This window comes from Amphibalanus amphitrite, unplaced genomic scaffold, assembly GCF_019059575.1.
Source record: "Amphibalanus amphitrite isolate SeventyFive unplaced genomic scaffold, NRLGWU_Aamphi_draft 000052F_arrow, whole genome shotgun sequence".
In the NCBI taxonomy this organism is placed as follows: domain Eukaryota; kingdom Metazoa; phylum Arthropoda; class Thecostraca; order Balanomorpha; family Balanidae; genus Amphibalanus; species Amphibalanus amphitrite.
In genome coordinates this window covers 456887-478855 of record NW_024881548.1, presented here as the reverse complement: position 1 = coordinate 478855, position 21969 = coordinate 456887, and the positions used below count along the sequence as shown (strand labels likewise).

The 21969-nt window shown below is 56.4% G+C and overlaps 2 protein-coding genes across 3 annotated transcripts in view; one reads left to right on the top strand and one right to left on the bottom strand.

Moving 5' to 3' along the window:
• The window catches only part of LOC122377906, a 59385-nt gene extending 40650 nt beyond the window's left edge, over positions 1-18735 (top strand). Inside the window, exons 1-6 of one of the 2 annotated variants that reach the window (XM_043358494.1) lie at positions 2020-2254; positions 5210-5429; positions 6755-8105; positions 8461-9089; positions 17397-17529; positions 17970-18735. In XM_043358494.1, the coding sequence (XP_043214429.1) occupies positions 5231-5429; positions 6755-8105; positions 8461-9089; positions 17397-17529; positions 17970-18015 (2358 nt within the window). In that variant the 5' untranslated portion in view covers positions 2020-2254; positions 5210-5230 and the 3' untranslated portion in view covers positions 18016-18735. Of the gene's footprint in view, positions 1-2019; positions 2255-5209; positions 5430-6754; positions 8106-8460; positions 9090-17396; positions 17530-17969 lie in introns of those variants that run through there. The other variant, XM_043358493.1, reaches the window with a different exon arrangement.
• A 1113-nt stretch (positions 18736-19848) lies between these two features.
• On the bottom strand, positions 19849-21219 carry LOC122377905. Its single transcript, XM_043358492.1, has one exon. The coding sequence runs from the start codon at positions 21077-21079 to the stop codon at positions 20150-20152; it is 930 nt and encodes a 309-aa protein (XP_043214427.1). The 5' UTR covers positions 21080-21219; the 3' UTR covers positions 19849-20149.
• Positions 21220-21969: the final 750 nt, after the last annotated feature.

Here is a 21969-nt window from a genome sequence, read left to right as displayed (position 1 = left end):
TCTGAGCTTTAAACTTTGAGTTGTGATAAACTGACTGCATGCCATTTGCCAGTTAGTTGGGTTTAACTTTCTGCAACCTAAACTCCAAGCGGGGTAGCTACAGACACTTTGATTTGAACATGAAAAAATAATAGTGTCAAGTGTTCAATCAAGAGCAAGCCGACTCAGCTCGTCATGATTCGTGTCTGTGCGGGACTGGGCACTGGGCAGGTCTAGTCAGCTCAGTGTTATTGCGTGTGTTTATTTTCATTTTCCAGCACGCATTCGCGCTAGTACCGAGCCCAGCTCCGTTCCGAGCGACATTCAGCGAACTTGGACTATGTGGTGAGCCAGCTTGATCATATACATGACGAGGCCGAGTGTCACACTGACACAGCCGATAATCTGCGGTCGAGCGACTGATGCAATTCAGTGACCCGTGTCATTTCTGTCATCCTGATGTAACGTGACGGTCCCATGACGACAGGGTGTCGTTACATAATGTGACGGACGTCGTGACACGCTGCCGGTCGGTGTGCCGGCTCTGACGCCTCGGCCGGGTCTCTCTGGCGCGGTCGGGTGCCTCCGCGCTATGTCAGGCATGCCACCCCGCGGTGCGAGCTGGTTGAACAGGTACTGAAAGGCGGCGGCGGTGCCGGATCGGATCTCTGGTCACGGGTGGCTGAGCGGTGAGCCGCGGCTGCGCCCGGCACCGTCCGCCGCCGCGGGGCGTTGTTTATCATCCGCCAACAGTTGCAGCGCTGGACAGCGCACAGCAGAGACCATCGCGCTCGTTAGGGCTTTGGCGCAGTTCGTTAGTGAGCAGGCTTTTTAGCGGCGGTAGCTCGGGACGTGCGCTGCATGCCGGCGGTCTTCCGTGAAAGGGAGACTCGGCAGGCGTCCTGCGCACTGCGCAGCCCTCTGAGGCCGTTATGGCGCGTCCTCCGCCAGTTCGGTGTCGGCGTATCGAGGACAGGGACTCCTCGACACGTCGGATGGATCTCACTGTGACGCAGGGCACGTCGGCGACTGGCCATGCACGGAGACAGGCCGGCGTGCCGAGCGGCGGCCGGCGCGGCCGTGCAGCTTTCTCCGCTGATAGCGAGGCGATGATCGGCGCCGGCGTGGTGCGCCGGTTGGCGGACAAACACGGTTGGCAGACGTGCCGACGCAGCCGTGTTGGCCCGACGCAAACAGCCGAACGGCAGCGACGGCGCGCCGCAACGCCGCAGGCGCTGCGATAGCAGGCACGGTCATGGACGGAGGTGCAACGTCGCGAAACGCTCCGCCGATGGAGCGACGCAGCACACACCTGGGCAATGTAGCAACAGGTGCAGCGGCTTAAGATTGCAGTATATTGGCAGCTTTGCGCAAATGTTTGTCCAGGTTTCCTGTGCTCTCCCGGTGCCAACGAACAGAAGTCACGTATGCTATGTTTACGATAGTGTGAGGTGTTTTTAAGCTGCAAGCTGGTCTGGTTTGTTGATAGGAAGCACTCAGTGTGCCTCTTATCTGACGTTTCCGTCACAAAGGAACCCCAATTACGCCGTTTCCACCGTTGGCATTCCGATCTTTGTTGCATTGTGTGCCGATTTCGTTGTAACCGCCCGCTGTTTTGGCACGACCTGCGGCGCTGTTTTCTGCCTCCGGTCTTGTCGTTCGGACGTGTCCCCACTGTTCACTTTCAGCAAACAGTGGCATTCCGTGACCACATTTGGCGCTCGGTCTGGCGTCATCCGTGACACAATGGGCGTATTCGCCGCGGATTAAGTCGCTCCTGTGCCCCGGCTGTCGGCCGGATGGCGTGCGGATTCGGGCAGTGAACGTGCACCGCAGGATGTGGTGGAGTGCGTCACGGCAGGCTCACGGGGACCACCAGTATTCACCGTTCTCCGTACATGGTGACAGCTGGCTCGAACGTCAGAGCGGCCGATAGGAGCGCCGCCCGCCGCCGCCGCCGCCGCCCGCCACGCCGCGGCGAGTCGTCATTCATTGCGGTGGCTCCGTGGCGAACGGATGGTGCGCGCGGCTCGCGGGGATTGACTGTGACGAGCGATGGGTGACGAGTGACGAGTGATAATACGCCGTGTGTTGACACCGTGAACGTCGTGGACGTGACCTGGGGCGAGCACGCGCGCACAGCGAGTGGACGTGCTCCAGGGGACTTCCGAGTGCCAGTGAAAGGCGTCCCAGTGCGGCTTGATGCACCCCGTGGTGATTAGAGTGCGGTGACCGGTCATTGCGAGCGGCGACTGGGATTGGACTACCGGAGAAGGTTTGTACTACAGCACGAACTGTGTGTCACCGACTCACCGTGAGGTGCGCTTAATGGGGCGCTGGAGCGGTGATTAATTTGGGCCATTCCGACTGTCGCGCCTTGCGACACAAGTGGCGACAGTTTGTGGGAAAGGTGCTGAGACAATCGTGCTGGAATCAGATTGGTTTGGCAAGAACATTTTGCCGGGACATTTGTTATCTCGGGTAACGATTGATTTCATCATAGTTATTTAGTGTCATTTGTGGGATGTTTGGCTATGGCGTCAAGTTAATGATGATGATCAAAAGCCCTGGAGCACGTTTATGTGTCCTTGGTCTTATCATCTATCTCCCTGCCCTTGCTGTCTTGGAAATCTCGAGAGCTCTTGTCGTCCTTATCTTGAGTTGTTAACTGCATAACAATTTGTTTTACGTGGAATTTGCCTCCGACCGGCTTTGCAAACCGTCCAAAGATCTCGCGGATCTCATGTAGCTCTGCAGTGAAACATTAATTCGTCCTGGGGTGGCACGTCGCTCGCCGGGCTATTGTTAGCTCGTCACCGGCTTTACCGTCGTCCCTGCTGTATGGAGCCTCTCATTGAGCTCCATCTGTGTCAACAAACTGGACGTGTCGCTCTTCAGGCCGACTGAATGGATTATGGCACGGCTGATCTTGCATCATCTACCCTGACTCGAAGTTTGAGAGGACCCGTTAGTCTGTGGGCTGCGACCTTCGCCAGTCAGCGGACTGGGTGGCGACGTTCAGAGTGCGCGAGATCGGTTTATTGAGGATGCCAGCGGCTAGTTATTTATGCCGCTGATAGGAAACCGGGATGGGATGACCGGGATGACGATTGTTTGCTAAGCGCAGCATCCTTGACTGGATCATTAGGTTTCCATACCTACATCATTAGATTTTCAATTCCATGCCTGGCTTTCCGGGACGGTATGTTGCAGCGATTGCTGGTATTGGGCTGCTCAAAGCTCTGTGGTCGCTTATCGTGCAGATGGTTGTGATTGAGCGTCACTTTTAGTCTTGAAACCAGCCGTGACAGACGGTGAGTCAATGTCCGACCGTGACATTTCACCACTGATATCGCCTACTCTTGCTTATAGGGGCCCAGCCGAGGGAACGTTTATAGGTCTGACAGCTGAATGGACAGTGGGCTTTGAAAGACTGTGTGGAAATAAAACAGGAAGTGGATGGAATTGGAAAATGGACATCCGGGCGTGACAGCAAACCTTCAAACGCGGGATAAGACGGTCGATGAGCGGAGAGGCACAGCCATCTGACGGGTCAACATGTCGGGACGATCTAACAGGACGTGCATTGTGACCTTTGCTTCTTGCGGAACCTGAATCACGATGCAGATGGTGTGATTTATATACCAATGTCCACGCGTGAGTTGAGCATTATTCACATTTTGAGATACACGAAAAACATGTTCATGCACCGATGACAAACCGCTACATGTCCTTCTAATCTGATAGCGAATTGCGACGGTTCAGACACGTCTCAAACCTGCCACCCACCCATGTGTGACGGTTGTTCGCCCCGGCTGCCCTCGCCGCTGCCATCGCGGCCGTGTGAGGCTGGCGAACCTGTTTGTTTGTCCTCCGCGACGCTGTTGACGCGGCCCGGCCGTCCCTCGGTCCCTCGGTCGCGGCGCGCTCACTCCCCCGGCGCCGGTGATTGTCTCGCCACCACCGCGCACGTCCGGCCGCCGCCGCCGTCTCCTCGCCGGCGCGGCGGCGGCGGCAGCGGAGCAGAACGGCGTCACGCGGGCGCGCGGCGCCGCCCATCATCGCCCGGCGCCGGGTGACGCCGCGCGCCGCCGCCGAAATTGTCCATTTGTGCTGGCGCGCTCATCCGTCCAGTTGTTTACATGCCAGCTGGAGTCGGGTTCCGCCCGGCCGGCTCCGTCGTGATGCCGACGCCGTTCGCAGTAATGCGAGCTGGCTCGCCTCATGACGCTGCTCACGGCTGGCGCCGGCGCCGCTGGCGGTGCTGCACGCGGTCGTTAGTGGTCATCCCGGCGGCTCCCCGCGGCCCGGAGACGGTTCCCATGTCTCCCCCTCTACCCCTCGCCGGTCCGCCGGCAGTCACCTGTGCCGCCGGCCGCTCCACGGCGCACCGCCGACGGGAAGTGGTCCATTAGCTGATTCCGGCCGGCGGACAGCGCACGGGACCGGCTCTGGGCCGCCGCCGCTCCCTCCCGCCGCACCGGACGTGCCTTCTACGCCCGACGGAGCGCCGTAGACGGTACATCGCAGTCCCCTCGGCCCGGACTCTACGACCCGGCTCTGTGGTTCGCCGCTCCGACCGACACCCAAAACGGCGCTGCAGGTAGCTGCAAACTCACTGTCGTGCCCGCCCGGAACACCGAAAAAGCTGATCAAGTTGTATTATATAATTAACATGGTAGTGCCCGGTCAAGGTGACGACCCACGAATTGGGCACGGAGAGGGCGTTTTTGCCGTGCGCCTCAGATGAGCGGGGAGGCGGTGGCGTGTACGGCGCACCTGTCAGGGGGCGGCGGGCGTGGCGCACGGCCCGCACGCGCCGCCGGCCAGAGGCCCCGCACGCACTGATCGGTGACGTCTGCCGGGCCTCCGGTCTCTGCCCCGCCCGGCACCGGCTGGCAATGACGTCCGCTTCAGGGTGGAGGGCGGGCGGGACGGGAGGGATGGACCTCTCCGCAGTGATGAAATCAGAGATAGATGATTGGTGACGCTCCGAACGCGTGAAAAACTGCCCGATCACGCCCTGAGGTGGCATGTTTAAGGCCTTCGAGAGACCCATGGCACACATTTCTTTTGGAAACGCAACACCGATACCATAAATGGACTACATGATCTGCTGTGTGGCGTCTCCGTTGGAAAGTTTCTGACGCCGCCGAGTCGCGCTAATCCCTCTGAACGTCCGCCCGTGTGCAGAGATACGGCAGTGACGCGTCGTTTCTCCTCGTTACAGCTCGTCCAGTAGCCGGCGACGATGAAGTTTTTCCGGCGCCGCGACCCGGCCGGGCCGCGCCTGGTGAGCCTGTCGCCACTGCGCGCTGCCGACTCCAGCACGGGACCGCCGCACGCGCTGCCGCTGGGCCCGGCGCCGCCCGGCCCCGGCCCGCTGGCTGGCTTCGTCCCGCCGTCCAGTCCTTCCGCCCACGAAACCTCACTGGACGCCGCCAAAAAGAGTGAGTTGACGGGAGACGCGACGGGCGTGCCGGTGAATGCAGTGACGCAGCTGCCGATAACCGGCGGCTGCCGGTGGTATGTTTTTATATGGTCAATGCCGATCATGCGATGATTGTGTTGTTGCTGATTAAAGGATGACTGTGCCGATGTGTGCATGTGTTTATAATTGCATGCTTACGGCTCTTGATATGATAATGGCTGCTTTCCAGCCGTCATTTTTGTTTACCAAAGATCGCAAAATATTTTGTAGTCGTTGCCCTTAAAGCTGGAACGCTGGTATCAGTAGTTGTTTGTCTGACTTTCTGACAAGTACGCGCTTAGGCTGTTTTCGTTTCGCGCTTAGTCGCAAATCGGCGAACTGCGCGAGGTAGCCTGTGTGTTTGGAGAGCAAACAGCTGATGGTGTCGGCCTATCTCGTGACGGTCGTTCGTGCCGCTCCATACGGCGGTGCGCGGTGACCTGGGGCAGCGGTGGGGGCGCGCGGTAACCCCGGACTGACAGCGGGGTCGCGCACGGCGCGGTGTAGCATGACACGGGGACTGGCCAACCCCGCACGGCGGGCTGGGGGTGGCAGGTGTCGCGCCGCGCACTTCGGGAGGGTCCGCAGCCGGAGCCGGCGCCTGGGCCGCGGCCGCACCTGAGTAGTGCCCTTCACAGGCCGGCGCTCACGACTCGACTCACGTATGACTCAGCTCACGGCACAGGCCGGCCGGCGGGGGCGGCCGGCAGGCCTGCACGCGAACCGGGCGGAGTCGCGCCAGGAATCTGACCGGCCGACCGACCCGCGCCCCCTGACCTGTTTCGCCAAACAAAGACGGAGAAGGCCGCGGCCGCCATGGGTCGCCTTGCCGGTCGTTTGGTCGGGCGTCGGCGCGTTGCCACCCCGGCAATGGTGTCAGTTTTCATAGGAGGTGCGGCCGTTGCATAAGGCGGCGGTCGCGCCCGTGCACGCCTCACGTGATGATCCAGATCCTATATCGGCAGTGCAAAAAGATCCGACGGCCTGTCTGACTCGCTGACGGCAATAACACCTGAAGGTTAATCGCCGGACAGATCGCTCACGAGCGTCTGATCCAATAGCGGTGAGGCGAACACGATCTTTCAGTTTGCCGCTCGTTCTTCTTGAGATGATGAGTACCGCTGTGGCCAATTTAGGGCACTGCTCGCACCGCGGGCGTGATCGAAACAAGCCGCACCTAACAAGCCGGAAACCGACAATCGTGCTGACTAAAACCACTACCAACAGCGCCGAGCAATCGGACCAGCCGCCGCTTCTCACATTCGATACCACCGTCATGATTAACCCCCGCCCTCTGTGCCGCAGGCTTCTCCACCTGGAGCCGCAAGGTGGGCCACAAGTGGCACCAGCTGCGCAGGAGTGACTCCAAGGAGCGGCTCTCACATTCCCTGCCGCACACCGGACCGCGCAAGAAGAAACAGCCGTCGGGCGGCGACGCGAACCGCTCCACCGGCGACCGCAGCCGGCTGGACCGGGTCGAGTCTCTGAAGAGCCTGTTCCTGCGCGGCCGCGGCGACGGCCGCCGGGAGGTGTGCAGCGTCGTGGAGCCGACCAGCGAGGCGGAGTGCGTCCGGCCGCTGTATCGCAGCAGCTCCACGTCCCAGCTGGCAACCTACGTACCGGCCGAGGACCCCAGTGACGGGGTGGACCTGCGACGCCAGGCGGCCCGCGCTGCTCCCGCCCGTACCATCAGCTGTGACCACATCAACCTGCTGTCAGCAGAGCGGGCGGCCGAGCGGGCGGCTGCCGTGGCGGCGGCGGCAGCGCCGGTGGGCGCCCTGGCCGGCCTCTCGGCGCTGCCTGAGGAGAGCGGACCGCCGTCGGCCGACGCTGGTCTCTACGTCAGCACCCTGGAGCGGACACGGCGGCGGCCGCGCGGCCGACAGACGGCCTCCGCCGGCAAGACGCGCAGCCTGTCGGTGGCGCAGCTGAACCTGTCGTTCCGCAGCCAGCAGCCGGCCGATGCGGTGACTAAGACTCGCGCCGACTGTGACAGCGACAGCGGCATCCTGGCCGAACACTCAGACAGCGGCTCAACGCACAGTTCGGAGACGGGCAGCGTGGCCTCGGCGCGCACCGACTCGGGAGCCTCCAGCGAGGGAAAGCCGGAGCCCGACAAAAACCTCTGCGACGAGGAGAAGATGCTGCGCCGCGCGCCGCGCTCCCGGCACGCGTTCTGGCCGGTGCCGGACGGTCGCTGCCGGGTGGACACGGAGGACCCGTACAGCCCAGGGTTCCTGGCGCGGCAGCAGCGCGGCGCCGGCCGCTGCCTGCCCGTGCCCGTCCTGACGCCGCCGTCCGGCTGTGACCCGGCGCCCGACCCGCTGGTGCGCCGACACCTGCGTTCGGCTTCCGTCGACCGCAGCGAGGTGGCGCGGAGGATCGCCTCGCACGACTTCCCGGAGGCTGCGCGGCGCCGCGGTGGCTCGCCGGACTCCTCCCGGCGCGGCCGCCGCTCGTCCGAGTACAGCCCGGCGCCTCCCATCTCACTGCCGCCCAACCTGGCCTCGATCACCAACCGGCAGTTTAAACTGCTGCGGCTGGTACGTCAGGACGGCGAGGAGCTTGGTGTGGGCATCACCGGCCGACGGAACACCGAGCACACGGCCAGCGGATACTATATCGCCAACATCGAGCCCGGCTCACTGGCAGACAGGTACGAACGGACTGGGACGGGAGAGATGCGCTGTAGAGTGTGGCTAATTCAGTCTCTATATCACTCATATCGCAGTGATGATGAGTGTGGCATGAACGCACCCGCTCACGCGGAAACGGCCGTCGTTTGCCGTGTACGATGACCTGAGTTGTAGTAATTTATCGCAGTAATTTATTGCGTGCAGAGGATCGTGTCAAGATGACTCGATTTTCGCGGTGCCGCTTGACTGCGCCATCGCACGCTGTGCAGGGAATTCGCGGTTCGTCGACCTCTCTCTGATGACAGGGCAGTTTGTGTCCTCCGTGACTCATGCTACCCATGGCTGTGTGTGATCTGATTGACTCCTCTGCTACAGGGACGGTCGCCTCAGGATCGGAGATGAGGTGTTGAACGTGAACGGTAACCGACTGCGGGGTGTCTCTCTGGAGGAGGCGTGTGCCATTCTGCGCGACACCCCGCCAGAGGTGGATGTGGTGATCGCGCGCGAGGCGCGGCCCGGCGCCGGCGCGCCGGTCCAGACACCCCAGACGCCCGGCTCGCCGCCTCAGACACCCACCGGGCCGCCGCCGTCTGCCAGCCAGAAGTACGTGACAATCGTCAGCACCACCGGCGCCCTGGTGGCGGACGGCAGCGGCGGCGGCGGCGCCACCGACACAGTCAGCTCGTCGAGAGCGCCGCACTACTCGCAGACGTTCAGCGAGGCGCGGCACCGGCGGCGCCACCGCGGCGAGGGCGGCGCGCACGCGGCGGCGGCGCGGCTGCACTCGCACCCGGCGGCCGGCGGCGCGCTCTGCACCCTGCCGCGCCGGCCCAAGTCGCTCTACCTCAACATTATGATGGTGGTCTTCGAGAAGGGCCGCGGCAAGAAGAGCCTCGGCTTCAGCGTGGTTGGAGGCCGCGACTCGCCCAAAGGAGACATGGGCATTTTCGTGAAGACCATCTTCCCCAACGGTCAGGCAGCGGAAGAGTCCAAACTGAAGGAAGGTGAGTCACACCTAGAGCTCCGAGCGATCGGCAGCCTGCAGCGTCTGGGACTGTGCATTTTTCCTAGCTCTGTCTGGAGCACGTCCGTCTTGTCTCCGTTTCAAGGGCCTTATTACGGAGCTTTGGTTGCATTAGACGTTTATTACGCATTGTTGGTGTATTTTTGTGCCGTACGGCCGAAATTATGGCCGCCGGTCCGGTGATACCACCGGTTTCTGTATATTTTTGTCGTGCCGTTGCATTGTTTCGTGGTCTGGTTATTGATGTCCACCCGTCTAGGTGCCGTCAACAGACGATCAGTTCGGTCAGTTACGGCGAATCGCTGACTAGTTTCCAAGAACCAGCTGCATAACAGAATTAGTCATTCTAGCACCGGGTAAAATTCGATAGGAATTCGTTGACAATGGTGAATTTAAAATCCCGGTATGACTGAACTATGCCGACCCCACAGTTGCTTTTGAAAAGTTTAGATGCTTCCTACCGTAGAAGACTTGTTGTAAACATACTCCTTCATTTCTCACATTGAATCTGCACTGTTTATTTCCCAATCAATCATTGGTGTTAACCTGTGCAGTGTGCGTCGTTAATTAACTATGGCACCAACAGCCATTACTGGTCTGTAGGTGCTTCAATAGCAAAGACGGTTGATCTGGAGTGTGATGGCAATAAAATTAGGCATAAGAATGCCCTTCCTAAATTATGAATTATCCCTCCTGAAAAATAAAGGTTGTTTCGGTCTCAGCCTAGTCCTTGACGGTTTAGGGGCATACAGGTACTCGGAACGTGCTGGTGCTCGCTCTCTCGCCTCTGGGGCACGGTTTTCGGGCCGCCGATATGCTCTCCCCGCTCACCATTGTTTCCCTTTCTCCCAGTACGTGCTCGGGCGTTAATGCCTTTGTCCAAGTGATGGTTAGCGCCAACTTAGTTCTGCCTTAAAGCATAATGAATGCTTTCTTCAACGCACTTAATTCACTTGGCATGCTTTCCTCGGGACACAGTGTCGGGTAAAGTGTTTGAAGCGAAAGCGCCTCCAGCGAAGCGCGGGTGTTTACCGGCGATTTATGGGAATGTTATGCCGGGAGAGTTCCCGTCACCCGGCATTGTTGACCGGGGCCTCGCTAATCCCTGGTCCCTGGGTGACGGACTGTGCCTTCAACAGCGGCTGGCCTCGGATCTGGGGAGCCTGAGGAGCCGGTCGCTCGGTCCCATCCTGTCCCCAAGCACCGGCGAGCGAGGCTGCCGATCTGCCATCTCGCATTGAGATATACCGTAAAGTGGGGCTATTTGAGACAGTGGGGCTATTTGAGACAGTTTTAAAATGGCTATAAAATGAAGAGCGTTTGAATTTTATGTGATATTTTTGCTCAGGAAGATGTGGAATCGAGCGGTAAATCGCCTGAGCAAAAATTAAGCATAAATTTCAAACGGTTTTTATTTAATAACAATTCTAAATACCGTCTCAAATAGCCCCACTGTCTCAAATAGCCCCACCTTACGGTACGGAGTCGGGGAGCAGTGACCGGGGTGTAAGAACGGGGGTAAAAACGGATCAGCCGTGCCCCTGTGCTGGGGCGGTAACGGGATGACGCCGGCTGCCGCTGTCGGAGTCCACTGGGGTCGGGCCGACCGACCGCCGGATCCTGTCCTGCCGCCCTGGGTGGAAGGGACGGGGCGGGCGGCCGAGCGAGCGCAGCGCACAGCGCCGCTGCGGCCGTTTGTCGCCGGGTTTTTGCGGTGACGAGCGCTGACGGCCGGTCTAAGCCGCCCATTCAGACGGGCTCGGACCCGGCCGCGGCTGATTGCCGGTCGGATTAGTCTGATTGGCCCATTCCGGAGGGCTATGATTACCGTCTGTATCCCCGCCGGGGTCGGTCCTCCCCCGCCGCTGCCGCCGCTCCATAACCATTATTTCATTGTGGTTCTTGATGCTCGTTCCCTGGCCGTAAATCGAGGGTCTGTCTCTCATCTGAGCTCTCCGTAATAACGTGTCCAATTTCCTGTCTTGACCCTCTTGGGTCTTGTTTGTCGTGTTCTTGTATTTTGTTCCCCTGAGACGTCTTTTTGCCACTGGTGTGCTCGTGCTCTCTCTCTCTCTCTCTCTCTCTCTCTCTCTCTCTCTCTCTCTCTCTCTCTCTCTCTCTCTCTCTCTCTCTCTCTCTCTCTCTCTCTCTCTCTCTCTCTCTCTCTCCCACACGCTCATTCCTGCTCTCGTGTCATTTCCTGTAGATTTCCTCGCCTTTCCATCTTCCTTTCATCCCCAATAGCAATCTAACGATCGCACCATTTCGTTCAGGCTTTTTTCTCTCGTCTCTCGTCTCGGTTTCTTTACAGCTAAAGGTGCCGCAAGCAGCACCTCTACCTTCTGGTCACGGACTGTCTCCCTCACTCCCCCCCCCCCCTCTCTCTCTCTCTCTCTCTCTCTCTCTCTCTCTCTCTCTCTCTCTCTTTCTCTCCACTCCCTCCTTCCCTGTCCCGAGCACGCAGCACATCAGCGGGTACACGCAATCAAGACTATTTCCTGTTCAGCTGCGGGCGTTCCCTGGAGCTGTGCCTCGGGGCTTCAGGGGCAGGCCGGAGCGAATTGGGGGTGTTGGTGACGCCCGACCGCGTGGTGGGCGGTAATCGCACCAGTCTGGGGCCGGAGCCGAGCGACAAAAACAACTCGGGGACGCCGCTCCGTCCAGGTGCTGCTAGTCATCACAGGTGTCGGTCACTGTCAGAGTGGAGACGGGAGAGATGGTGACCGTTAAAGGGACCCTCCCACCTTAACATTAGTTTTGAGTTGAGATAGCCAAGTTTGCGGCCAGGCTCAGAAACCACCATTTATCCTGGTCGCAACCCCCGCAGCTTTATGGTGTTCAAGAAATTTCTTCCCTTTACTTGCAGGGTGGGACCAGCGTGGTCCCTATCTCTTAACCATTACGGGAATCTGATGACGTCATCAGGCTTTCGAACGTCCGTTAAATGTTTGACTAAAACGTTTTGTAGCACGCGGTGGTATATGCTGCTTTGCGCGCAACAAATGCCGCACTTTCAAATAAAGTCGCTAGGAGCAGCGGAGATCCCAAAAAGTAAACAAAAGTAAAAGTCTAATATCTTGAAAACCGGTGAATATTTTTCGATGAAATTTGGTAGATATTCGTTTTTGCTCTTTCTGAACCGAGCGACATCACTTTTATGCCAATTCATTAACTTTAGTTGAAGGTTTGAGGGTCCCTTTAAACTGTAACGTGATGATACCGAGAATTGGGTATTGGTTTCATGGCTGAGGCTTTTATAAGGAAGGTGTTTTGTGAAGGTTGGGTAGTGGGCACACAAATCATCCGTTCTCGTTTCGTATTTCATATTTGGATTGCGATGCCGAGCGATACCTGCACAACTGAGTCATTCAGCCGACCATGAAGTTAGTAAAAATACTATGCCTGCATTCGTGCTGTCTGTTGAAAGCAGCAGATAAACCTTTGCCGCAGGGGTGTAACTTTTGCTTTTGAGATGGGGGTGCACTTGGTGATGGGGGCGACCTTCAATGAGGATAGGGGCGCTTCTCAGGAGAATAGATGGTGCATATCTCAACAGGCGCGCACACAGGATTTTTGAACGGGAGGGGGAGCACGACCTGCAAACTGGGGCCCTCCATGCCGAAGGGCCCCAGGCCCCAGCCGAAAAGTTTTCCAACGCGATTATTTTTCGGTTGACTTGAAACTTAGCTTCTGTCGATTCATGATAAAACAATTACTTCAGTGCCCGTTCAATTTTCAAAGCATTTAATGTTCCATTTTTGTTTACGCAGCATGTTTCATTCAAATACGATTCAGTGAGTAGTTATCACCATCTTAACAATCACGTAGAATATTCGATTAATAAGCGTGGATGCAAGGCCCTCAGAAATCAACGCGGGTAGCGCCTGACTGCCGGCCGGCCGACCGACCCCAGCCTGGCTAGAAGAGGAGGCTAGTCACGGGTTCGGGGTTGGCCCGGATGTGTATGAGCGGGGCAGCACCCCCTTTGTCAATTCGCGTATTTATTTAGGCACATCGACATAAAAAGTCATTACAATGATTCGTAGCGAGATCACAGACCAGAGATTTAACCTTTTTCTAGACTAGTTTTGACGCTGTCAGAAATCCTAGACGACGTGTTTCATGACTTATGTGTTCGTATTTCTTCTTACGACACACGACTCTGGCACTGAAGTTTATCAGTTTCTGAATGCGATGAAGCTGGATTATGCCACAAGTTCCATAAATTGACATACAGTACCGGCCTGGTTGACAGCACTAACGACAACACGACTTGCTTGAGAACAGAGTAAGGTATGACGTGACTAGCATGGACTAAACCTAGCAGAGTGCCGGTACATTTTCTGACGAGGTGATCGATGTGGTTGCCGAATGTCAGATGCCTATCCATGTGCACGCCTAAATTCTTCACTGTATAATCTCATTTGGGCCTCCTGGGGTCCGATTTGGGCCCTCCTGGTCTTTTTAATCGTCATTTCAGCTCATTTTAGACAGTCTTCGGCGGTCTTAAGATTAGGGGCCCATTTGAGAATTTCGGTAAAATGTTTTATTGGTATATTTTGAAATTCAGACTTAAAAGTGATCACCATTTGTGTTCCTCCGATTTAGTTTGAACACAGTCTGATGTTGCAAATGGGATTGCAGCTCATTTATATTAAAGGGACCCTCCCACCTTAACATTAGATTTGAGTTGAGATAGCCAAAATGGGGTCCCTGGCTCACAATTACCGGTTTCGGCACTCACAACATCGAGAAATGCCTTAAATCAGAAATATTGAATTTCAAAATTGCAGCATTTTGATTCAGAGGGGCTAATGCTTAGGAATACCCCTCTGAATGTGTGACGTCAGCGCAGATATCTACGATTTTTAAATGTTTGACTAAAACGTTTTGTAGCACGCGGTGGTATATGCTATTTGCGCGCAACATCTGCCGCAAACGCCGCACTTCTAAAATAAAGTCGCTAGAAACAGCGGAGATCCCAAAAAAGTAAACAAAAGTAAACATCCCAAAAAGTCTAATATCTTGAAAACCGGTGAATATTTTTCGGTGAAATTTGGTAGATATTCGTTTTCGCTCTTTCTGAACCGAGCGACATCACTTTCATGCCAATTCATAAACTTTTTTGAAGGTGGGAGGGTCCCTTTAACCCAAGGCCCTCTAACCGGCGCACAGATAAACGGATGTCGAGGCTTCTACTTGTAGGTACAAGAACTTTTGAAATAAAATGAATATTTTTACATAAACAATTTTAATTGTATGAACACTAAACACCCCAATGTTAGAGTCCAATGGTACAAAGTTGGGTATTACGAAATGACATTAAATTCGTTGGCACGAATGTCAATCAATCAATTAAATTTATAACGAAATTGCATTTTACCTTTTAATTCCAACCTTTTATAGAATCGGAGTGCCCTTTTTATGCTCGGCGACTGGTGACACCCACACTTTTGCTGAAATCGCCTTTTTTATTGCGCGCCTTTCTACTGCTGAGGTCGCCTCTCTCACTCTCTCTCTCACTCTCTCTCTCACTCTCTCTCACTCTCTCTCTCTCACTCTCTCTCTCACTCTCTCTCTCACTCTCTCTCTCACTCTCTCTCTCACTCTCTCTCTCACTCTCTCTCTCACTCTCTCTCTCTCTCACTCTCTCTCTCACTCTCTCTCTCACTCTCTCTCTCACTCTCTCTCTCACTCTCTCTCTCACTCTCTCTCACTCTCTCTCTCTCACTCTCTCTCTCTCTCTCTCACTCTCTCTCTCTCTCACTCTCTCTCTCTCTCACTCTCTCTCTCTCACTCTCTCTCTCACTCTCTCTCTCACTCTCTCTCACTCTCTCTCTCACTCTCTCTCTCACTCTCTCTCTCTCACTCTCTCTCACTCTCACTCACTCTCACTCTCACTCTCACTCTCACTCTCACTCTCACTCTCACTCTCACTCTCTCTCTCTCTCTCTCTCTCTCTCTCTCTCTCTCTCTCTCTCTCTCTCTCTCTCTCTCTCTCTCTCTCTCTCTCTCTCTCTCTCTCTCTCTCTCTCTCTCTCTCTCTCTCTCTCTCTCTCTCTCTCTCTCTCTCTCTCTCTCTCTTGTTGAGGTCACCACTCTTCTGCTCGGCGGGACTTACTTCTGATGGGCGCTCCTCCTCTGCTGGGGTCTCACTTTTCTTCTGGAGTCTGACATTTCCCTTCCCGGGTATGCCCTATTTTTGCTAGAGGCGTCCCTCTTCTGCCGGGGGAGCCAAATTTCTGCTTAATGGTGTGAAGTGCTTTAGCGAGGAACATAGCGAGAATAGATACGTGAAGAATCATTGACCTTTTCCTGGAAAATGTAAAAACAATGCCAAAAGTTATATTGAATGCGGTGAGCTTTCGGCTACAAGCCTTCGTCAAACCAACAAAATGACACGATACCAAAATGACATGTATCGTGTCATTTTGTTGGTTTGACGAAGGCTTGTAGCCGAAAGCTCACCGCATTCAATATAACTTTTGGCATTGTTTTTACATTTTCGAGGAAAAGGCCAATGATTCTTCACGTATCTAAATTTCTGCTTAAGTCGCTCGACCTTTTCTAATGAGGGCGCCCTTCTTGTGCTCGGCGAGCCCAACTGCCGCTTGAGGTGTCCCATTTTTATTGGATGGGTCCCCTTCTGCGGGCGGCGCCCCTCTTTTGCGGGGCTGTTCCTCTTCTGCTGGAGGCGCCCATCTTCTGGTGGCGGTGCCCCTCTTCTGGTGGAACCGCCCCTCTTCTGCGGGTGCGCGCTCTTCTGCTAGAGCGCCCTCTTCTGCTCGGCCAGCTCAGCTTCTGCTGAAGGTGCTCGGTTATGTCTGTTGGGGGCATTGCTCTTTTGCTGGGGACCCCTGTTCTGCTGGGGATGCCCCACTTCCGCTGGGGCCGCTGGGGACGCCCCACCTCTGCTGGGGGCGCCCCCGGCCCCACTGCTGCTGGACGAACCCAACTTTTGCTCCGGGTGCCCCTTTTGTATTGGGGCCCCTTTCTTCTTTAGACATCCCTCTCCTGGTAGGGCGCCTTTTTTTCTGGTGTGGCGCCCCTTTCTGCTGGGGCGGCCCTATGCTGGGGGTACTCCTCTTCTGCTGGGGGCTCCCCACTACTGCTGGACGAGCCCAACTTTTGCTTGAGGTGCCCCATTTATATTGGAGTGCCTCTCTTCTTCTGGAAGCATCCCTCTTCTGGTGGAGCGCCCCCTTTCTGCTGGGGAGCCATTCTTGTGCTGAGGGCGCTCCTTTTCTGCTGGAGGCATCTCTGTTCAGGTGGGGCGCCCCCTTTCTGCTGGGGTGCCCTTCTTCTGCTGGGGCGCCCTTCTTCTGGTGAGGCGCCCCTTTCTGCTGGGGTCGCCCGTGTTCTACTGAGTGCGCTCTTCTACTGGCGAACCCAAGTTCTGCTTGAGGTGCCTCATTCCTACTGGGGGCGCCTCTCCTCCGCTGGGGCGCCAGTCTTATGCTTGACGATGCCAACCTACGTTGGAGGTGCCCCACTTCTGCCTCGGGCGCTCCACTTTTGCTGAGAAAGTCCCGTTCTTGCCAGTTGCCGGGGTGCCCCTTTTACCCATTTTTGGGGAACGATACGACTGGACACCTCCCAAGCCCGCAAGCAGCATGACGCCGGTTACGAGACGGAATGTAGCCGGGAAATCACCCTCGCCATCTGCTCAAGAGCTTATCGGTGTCGGGCGGCGTGTGGGGCGCCGCTTAACCTATGGGGGTGCACTTTGACGTGATGGGGGTGCACTTTCAGGGGATGGGGGTGCACCTGCACCCCCATACATATAGAAAGTTACACCGCTGCTTTGCCGTTAACACCTGGCTGGCTGTTTCAGATAACCTCTTACCTCTTCACAGCTGCGGTTCAAATCCACAAGTTATTTTTAAAAATCCATTGATGGCCTATCATTCTTCGTCTACACACTAGTTACCCATCCGATACAGTCCTCACTCTGGTTAGAGGCCGTCTGGCCGTCTGCGAACCTGTTTGCATTAAACTCTGTCTGCAACTTAGTGCCATCCGTCGTAGGTAGTGGCGCCACCACTGAACTCTATAATGGCGCCACCTACATCGGAGGCGTCACGCCGCAGCGCCTCGGGCCGCGGCAGGGGGAGTCTGTCGTTCGCTTCCACACCCGGCAGTCCGGCATTGAAATTCGTATTTGACAGTTATGTTTTGGTGTTCGTAGTTGACAGTCTGACTTTGAAATTATGGTTGTGAGATGCAGCAGACTCGGATCCTTCTGATCAAACAAACTTGCACTCTCTGACTCGGCTCTCCCCGGCAGGCGATGAGATCTTCTCCGTGAATGGCGAGTCGCTGCGAGGCTTCTCTCACGCCGAGGCGATCGCCGCCTTCAAGAAGACCAAGACTGGCCAGATAGTGCTCCAGATCGGGCGGCGCGAGTCAGTGAAAAAAGCGTGAGTAGACCGGATGTCTGACGTTTGGGTTATTATTTAAGAAGTTAGAATTTCAGGGGCAGCTGGTGAATCGACTGTTTTCGTGATTGTGATTAGAGTTGATTGGTGGGGCGTGCCGAAGGTCACTTTTGATCTTGTGTCGCCTACAGATTTTCCCATTATCTCAGCATGAATGTTGTGCTAGCGTGCCAACCATGTGCCGACTTAATGCATATTTTGTTTCACATCCTATTACTATCGTATAACTCTGTAAGTCCCTTTTGGCCCTAATAACAGCTCGCCAGCTAAGTAGATGTATCTCTACATCAAAGACTTCCGGTGAGTGCGGTTGGGGCTTGCTACCACCACTGGGCACCCGGTGTTAGAAAAACCGGCCCGCCGCGGCTGCCGGTGGCACGGCCGGACCCGTCCTGACCACACGCCTTTTTGTTTGTCCACAGCTCGGCCAAGTCCAAGTCATGTGATGGCCTGGACAAGCTGGGATGAACGGGCGCGCTCCTCGTCAACCGGTGACCTGCGCGGTGACCGGTGACCTGCGCGGTGACTGGTGACCTGTGGGGTGACCGGTGACCTGCGCGGTGACTGGTGACCTGCGCGGTGACCGGTAACGTGTGGGGTGACCGGTGACCTGCGCGGTGACCGGTGACCTGCGCACTGTGCAGTGACCGGTGACCTGCGCGGTGACCGGTGACCTGTGCGGTGACCGGTGACCTGCGCGGTGACCGGTGACCTGCGCGGTGCCCAGAGACTGGTGGCCGGTTTCAGTGTGATCTATGTTGGCGGCGGACGGACCGATGAGGCGTCTCCGGTGTCTCAGCTGGCGGCTGATGGAACTCTGCTCTCCCCGTGCCGGGAGGTGGGGACCGTGTGTTCCCCCGGTGACCTGGGTTGTGACCGGGCGGGGAGCGCCCCACCGCCGCCGCCCCCGCCGCTGCTACTGTTAATGTGATGTGCTGTATGTGTGCTATGAACTGTGCTACGAAGTCCGAGCGGCGCAGCAATTAACGTGACGTAGTGTACTCGGCACATTGCCGTGGATAAACTCTAGTCTGGATCCTATTTCGTAGCGTGTAACTCCAGTGTGTTGTCATACCTGTAGCGGTTCTCAGTGCATTGGTACTTATTTTTATTTGACTAAGTGATGCCGTATGCTTTCTTCCCATATTGAATGAATGACTATAAATATATGTGCAAGATAGATGGAAACGCTCGTTTTCGCAGGATGTTTCCATTTTGTGAGAATCCTTACTACGTTATGTACTAAGGCATGTTGTTGAATTAAAAAGGAGTACGTAAGCTTATGAATGCTAAGAAAAGAGCGTTGCGAAGTGCAGTGACCCAGACCGAGGCACACCCTTCGCCATTTGACACCATTGGTCTTCAATTCACAGGGCTTGCCCAATTGAAACGCGTAGTCTCCATGGAACTAACTTTTCGTCTTTTCCGGCCTTGCCTGCGGTTCGTAAGGAGATGCACCCATTGAGCATGGTCCAACCGCGTTGCAACTCAGACACCGGGCGTTGGTCTGTGATAAGAACGTGTTGGCTCTGTCTGGTCTGGCACTGGCTGGACCACTGCTGTCAGGTCCGCTGGACTACCATAGCCATTATCCGCCCGGGTTGCCAGTTCGCGCCACGCCACGCATGATGGCGCTATAATGGCGCTATTATGGCGCTATTATAGTGTCAATGGCGCCTATTATAGTGTCTATGTCTATTATAGTGTCAATTATAGTGTCTATTATAGTGACTATGGCGCTATTATAGTGTCGTGCAGCGAGAAGCCAGTATATTGTCTATACTAACCGTGCGTAGAGGCGAGGTCAACGTCTGTAACACCCTTTCAGCAGTCAGGAAATCGTATGCGAGAGTCTCGTCAGCGACACACAGTCAATATTATACCCGGACTTAGGCTCCTAGATACCTATGTATGGCCCTCCATTGCCAGGTTGGTTGCCAGCATCACAATGATCGATCTGTGTTGGTGAATACGTCCAAGGGCTGTTGAAAACCATTGCCGAAGTGTGTGTACCAACCGTCTCCTAATTTATTTTGAGTCATTTTACAGGAGTGTCTCTGTCATTCAAAGGTATTACACCAAAAGCACATGGCTAGCTAACTACTTTTGCTGGTGGGCCGTAAGTTACATTTTTCTAGGGTCTAGACAATACTATTTCTGCAGCTATAACTGAGGTTTAGATTAGATATCCAGGCATAATTGATTCGTCGATATACGGTAATGATGGCCATACCCTGTTTGTTGGTCTTCTACGCTGTTTTCCAAGATGCTGAAAATGATATATAGTACTATAGCTCAGAGTCTGTCTAACTGTTCCATATATTGGTTTTCACCCCTTACAGCCGTGTGGAAAGCACCAGACAAGTGAAACACACATAGGAATCGCACAATCCTTGTGCAGTTGCAGACAGTAGACATGCGACCGACTGTCGATGAATATCTACTGCCCCTCCCAATCGGCTGCCGACTAATATACATACTTAATCGAAAACATCAGCCATGTGCCGTGCCGCCACCACCGGTCGCCGAACCGCCGTGGGCTGCGAGTGCGCCGCCTCACCGCCGCTGTGGTTCCGCGTCCCCGGTCTGCGCCGGGCGCCACTCAGCCGGACGGGCACCGCTGCTCACACTGCAGCAGATTGTCCTGGCACTCAGAGAGCGGCGACTGCGCCCAGCCGCCGCCGTCGCCGCCTGCCAGAGAGTCGCCGACGGGCAGCTCGTCGACCACCGGCTGCGGCGTGGGCCCGGATAGCTCGTAGGTGCGCGTCTGAGCGCTCACCCGGATGGTTTTGGCCGCGGGCGGCAGCTTGGAGGGCTTGCGGTGCGCGGTGGCTGCGCACCTGCGGTTGTCCGCCTCAGGGATCAGGTACAGCCAGAAGCCGTCGGGCGCGTCGGCGCGCGAGACGGAGAGTTTGGCCGATCGGGCGAAGTGAATCCGCTGGAGGAGGTGGTCGTCGGTGAGCTGGTGCGGGTGGATGACGCACCGGCGCGCCACGGCCAGTGCGGCGCACTCGTCGCCGCCGCGGAACGTGCTCACCTCCAGGTCCACGGCTTTGGCTTCGACGTCGGCCCAGCTGAAGCGGCGGTACGACACGTCTGCCGGCGTAGACTTCATCGTGGTCACCCTCTCGCCCAGCTTGACGTTCTCCGTGGAGACGCGCCAGCGCATTGGCAGCGGCATGGTCGCGTTCGTCACGGCCATCAGCTCGAGGGAGCGCTCGTTGTGGCAGAGCAGTACCTCGAGCCACTGGTAGATGTGTCCGCCGCCCGGCTGCCAGGGCATCACCCAGTGGTGGCGGTCGTCGCGCGCAGAGATATACAGCCAGACGGGCGTCTTCAGCGAGGGCCGCTCTCCCTTGAGGCCGATCGGCGACAGCTGCACCTTCAGCACCTCGTCGACGCGCACCTCCCGCGCCGGGTCGCTCTCAAACGTTTGCGTCGTTTCGCCTTCCAGCTGAAACACGACGTTCTTGCCCATGCGGACGGCGACGCTCGCCGACGTGAGCAGCAGCACGGCCAGGATCAGTCGCATGGCGATGCTGCGCGGGTTGGCAGGTCTAACTTCACTCGGAGACTTCGGAACGTCCTGAACTCGCTGGCCGCTCCTGTGGGGTACCGGGTGACGGGACGGGACGCTGCGCTCTGTTCGTGCGGGGCGACTGCCGCCGGCGAGCCCCCGTCAGCTTATATCTGCCTGCACTGAGAGTGACGTCAGCAGCTCTGGCCGTGACAGAGAGGCCGCGCAGGGACCCAGCATCAGTCGACAGATAAGATAGTCACTGGGACCAGGGGTCACTTCAGAGACGAATTACCTATTGCAGAAGTGCATAAGGTAACCTTACTGAACTATCTTTTTATTTAACTGCCTGTTGGCGTGGGGACGTTTGCTATAAGTACCCAGCATGAAAGCGAATGACACAATACCGATCTCTTTTTACGGAGACAAGAATGAACCCTCGCCGAACCTATTGGCTTTCTACATAGGACTACTTACCTACGCGCCGGCCGAGGGGGAGGGGGTATACGACCCCTCTCGTCGTTCCGCCCCTGATGGAGCTAGAGCCTTGACGAAGAAACGAGCCTGTGCGCCGTTACAAGACACAGCGACTGCTGCCCAATTTTAAGGTTTAAGGTCAGCCGGTGACCTCTGAGGTCAGGTCAAGTGACCCAAGGCATGGATTCGGTTTTTCACAAATAACTTCGTAAAAACGGCCGCAGGGCCGTGACTTTGGCATCATCGTGTTTGCCCTGTTCAGGCGCGTTTAATGGTATGCTTTTTGTACGGGTCAGGTCAACTTAAGGTGTTGAGCTTGAGCTCGGGTCAAGGTTAGGTCAGAACTCAGAGCTCCCAGGTCACGATGTCGGTCAAAGGAGGTCCGGTTGTATATCATTCGATTCGGCAGGTCTACCTGAGTCTATTGG

What these genes read in the sequence shown, in the direction of transcription:
- LOC122377905 (XM_043358492.1), bottom strand. Translation starts at nt 21,079, where the DNA reads ATGCGACTGATCCTGGCCGTGCTGCTGCTCACGTCGGCGAGCGTCGCC.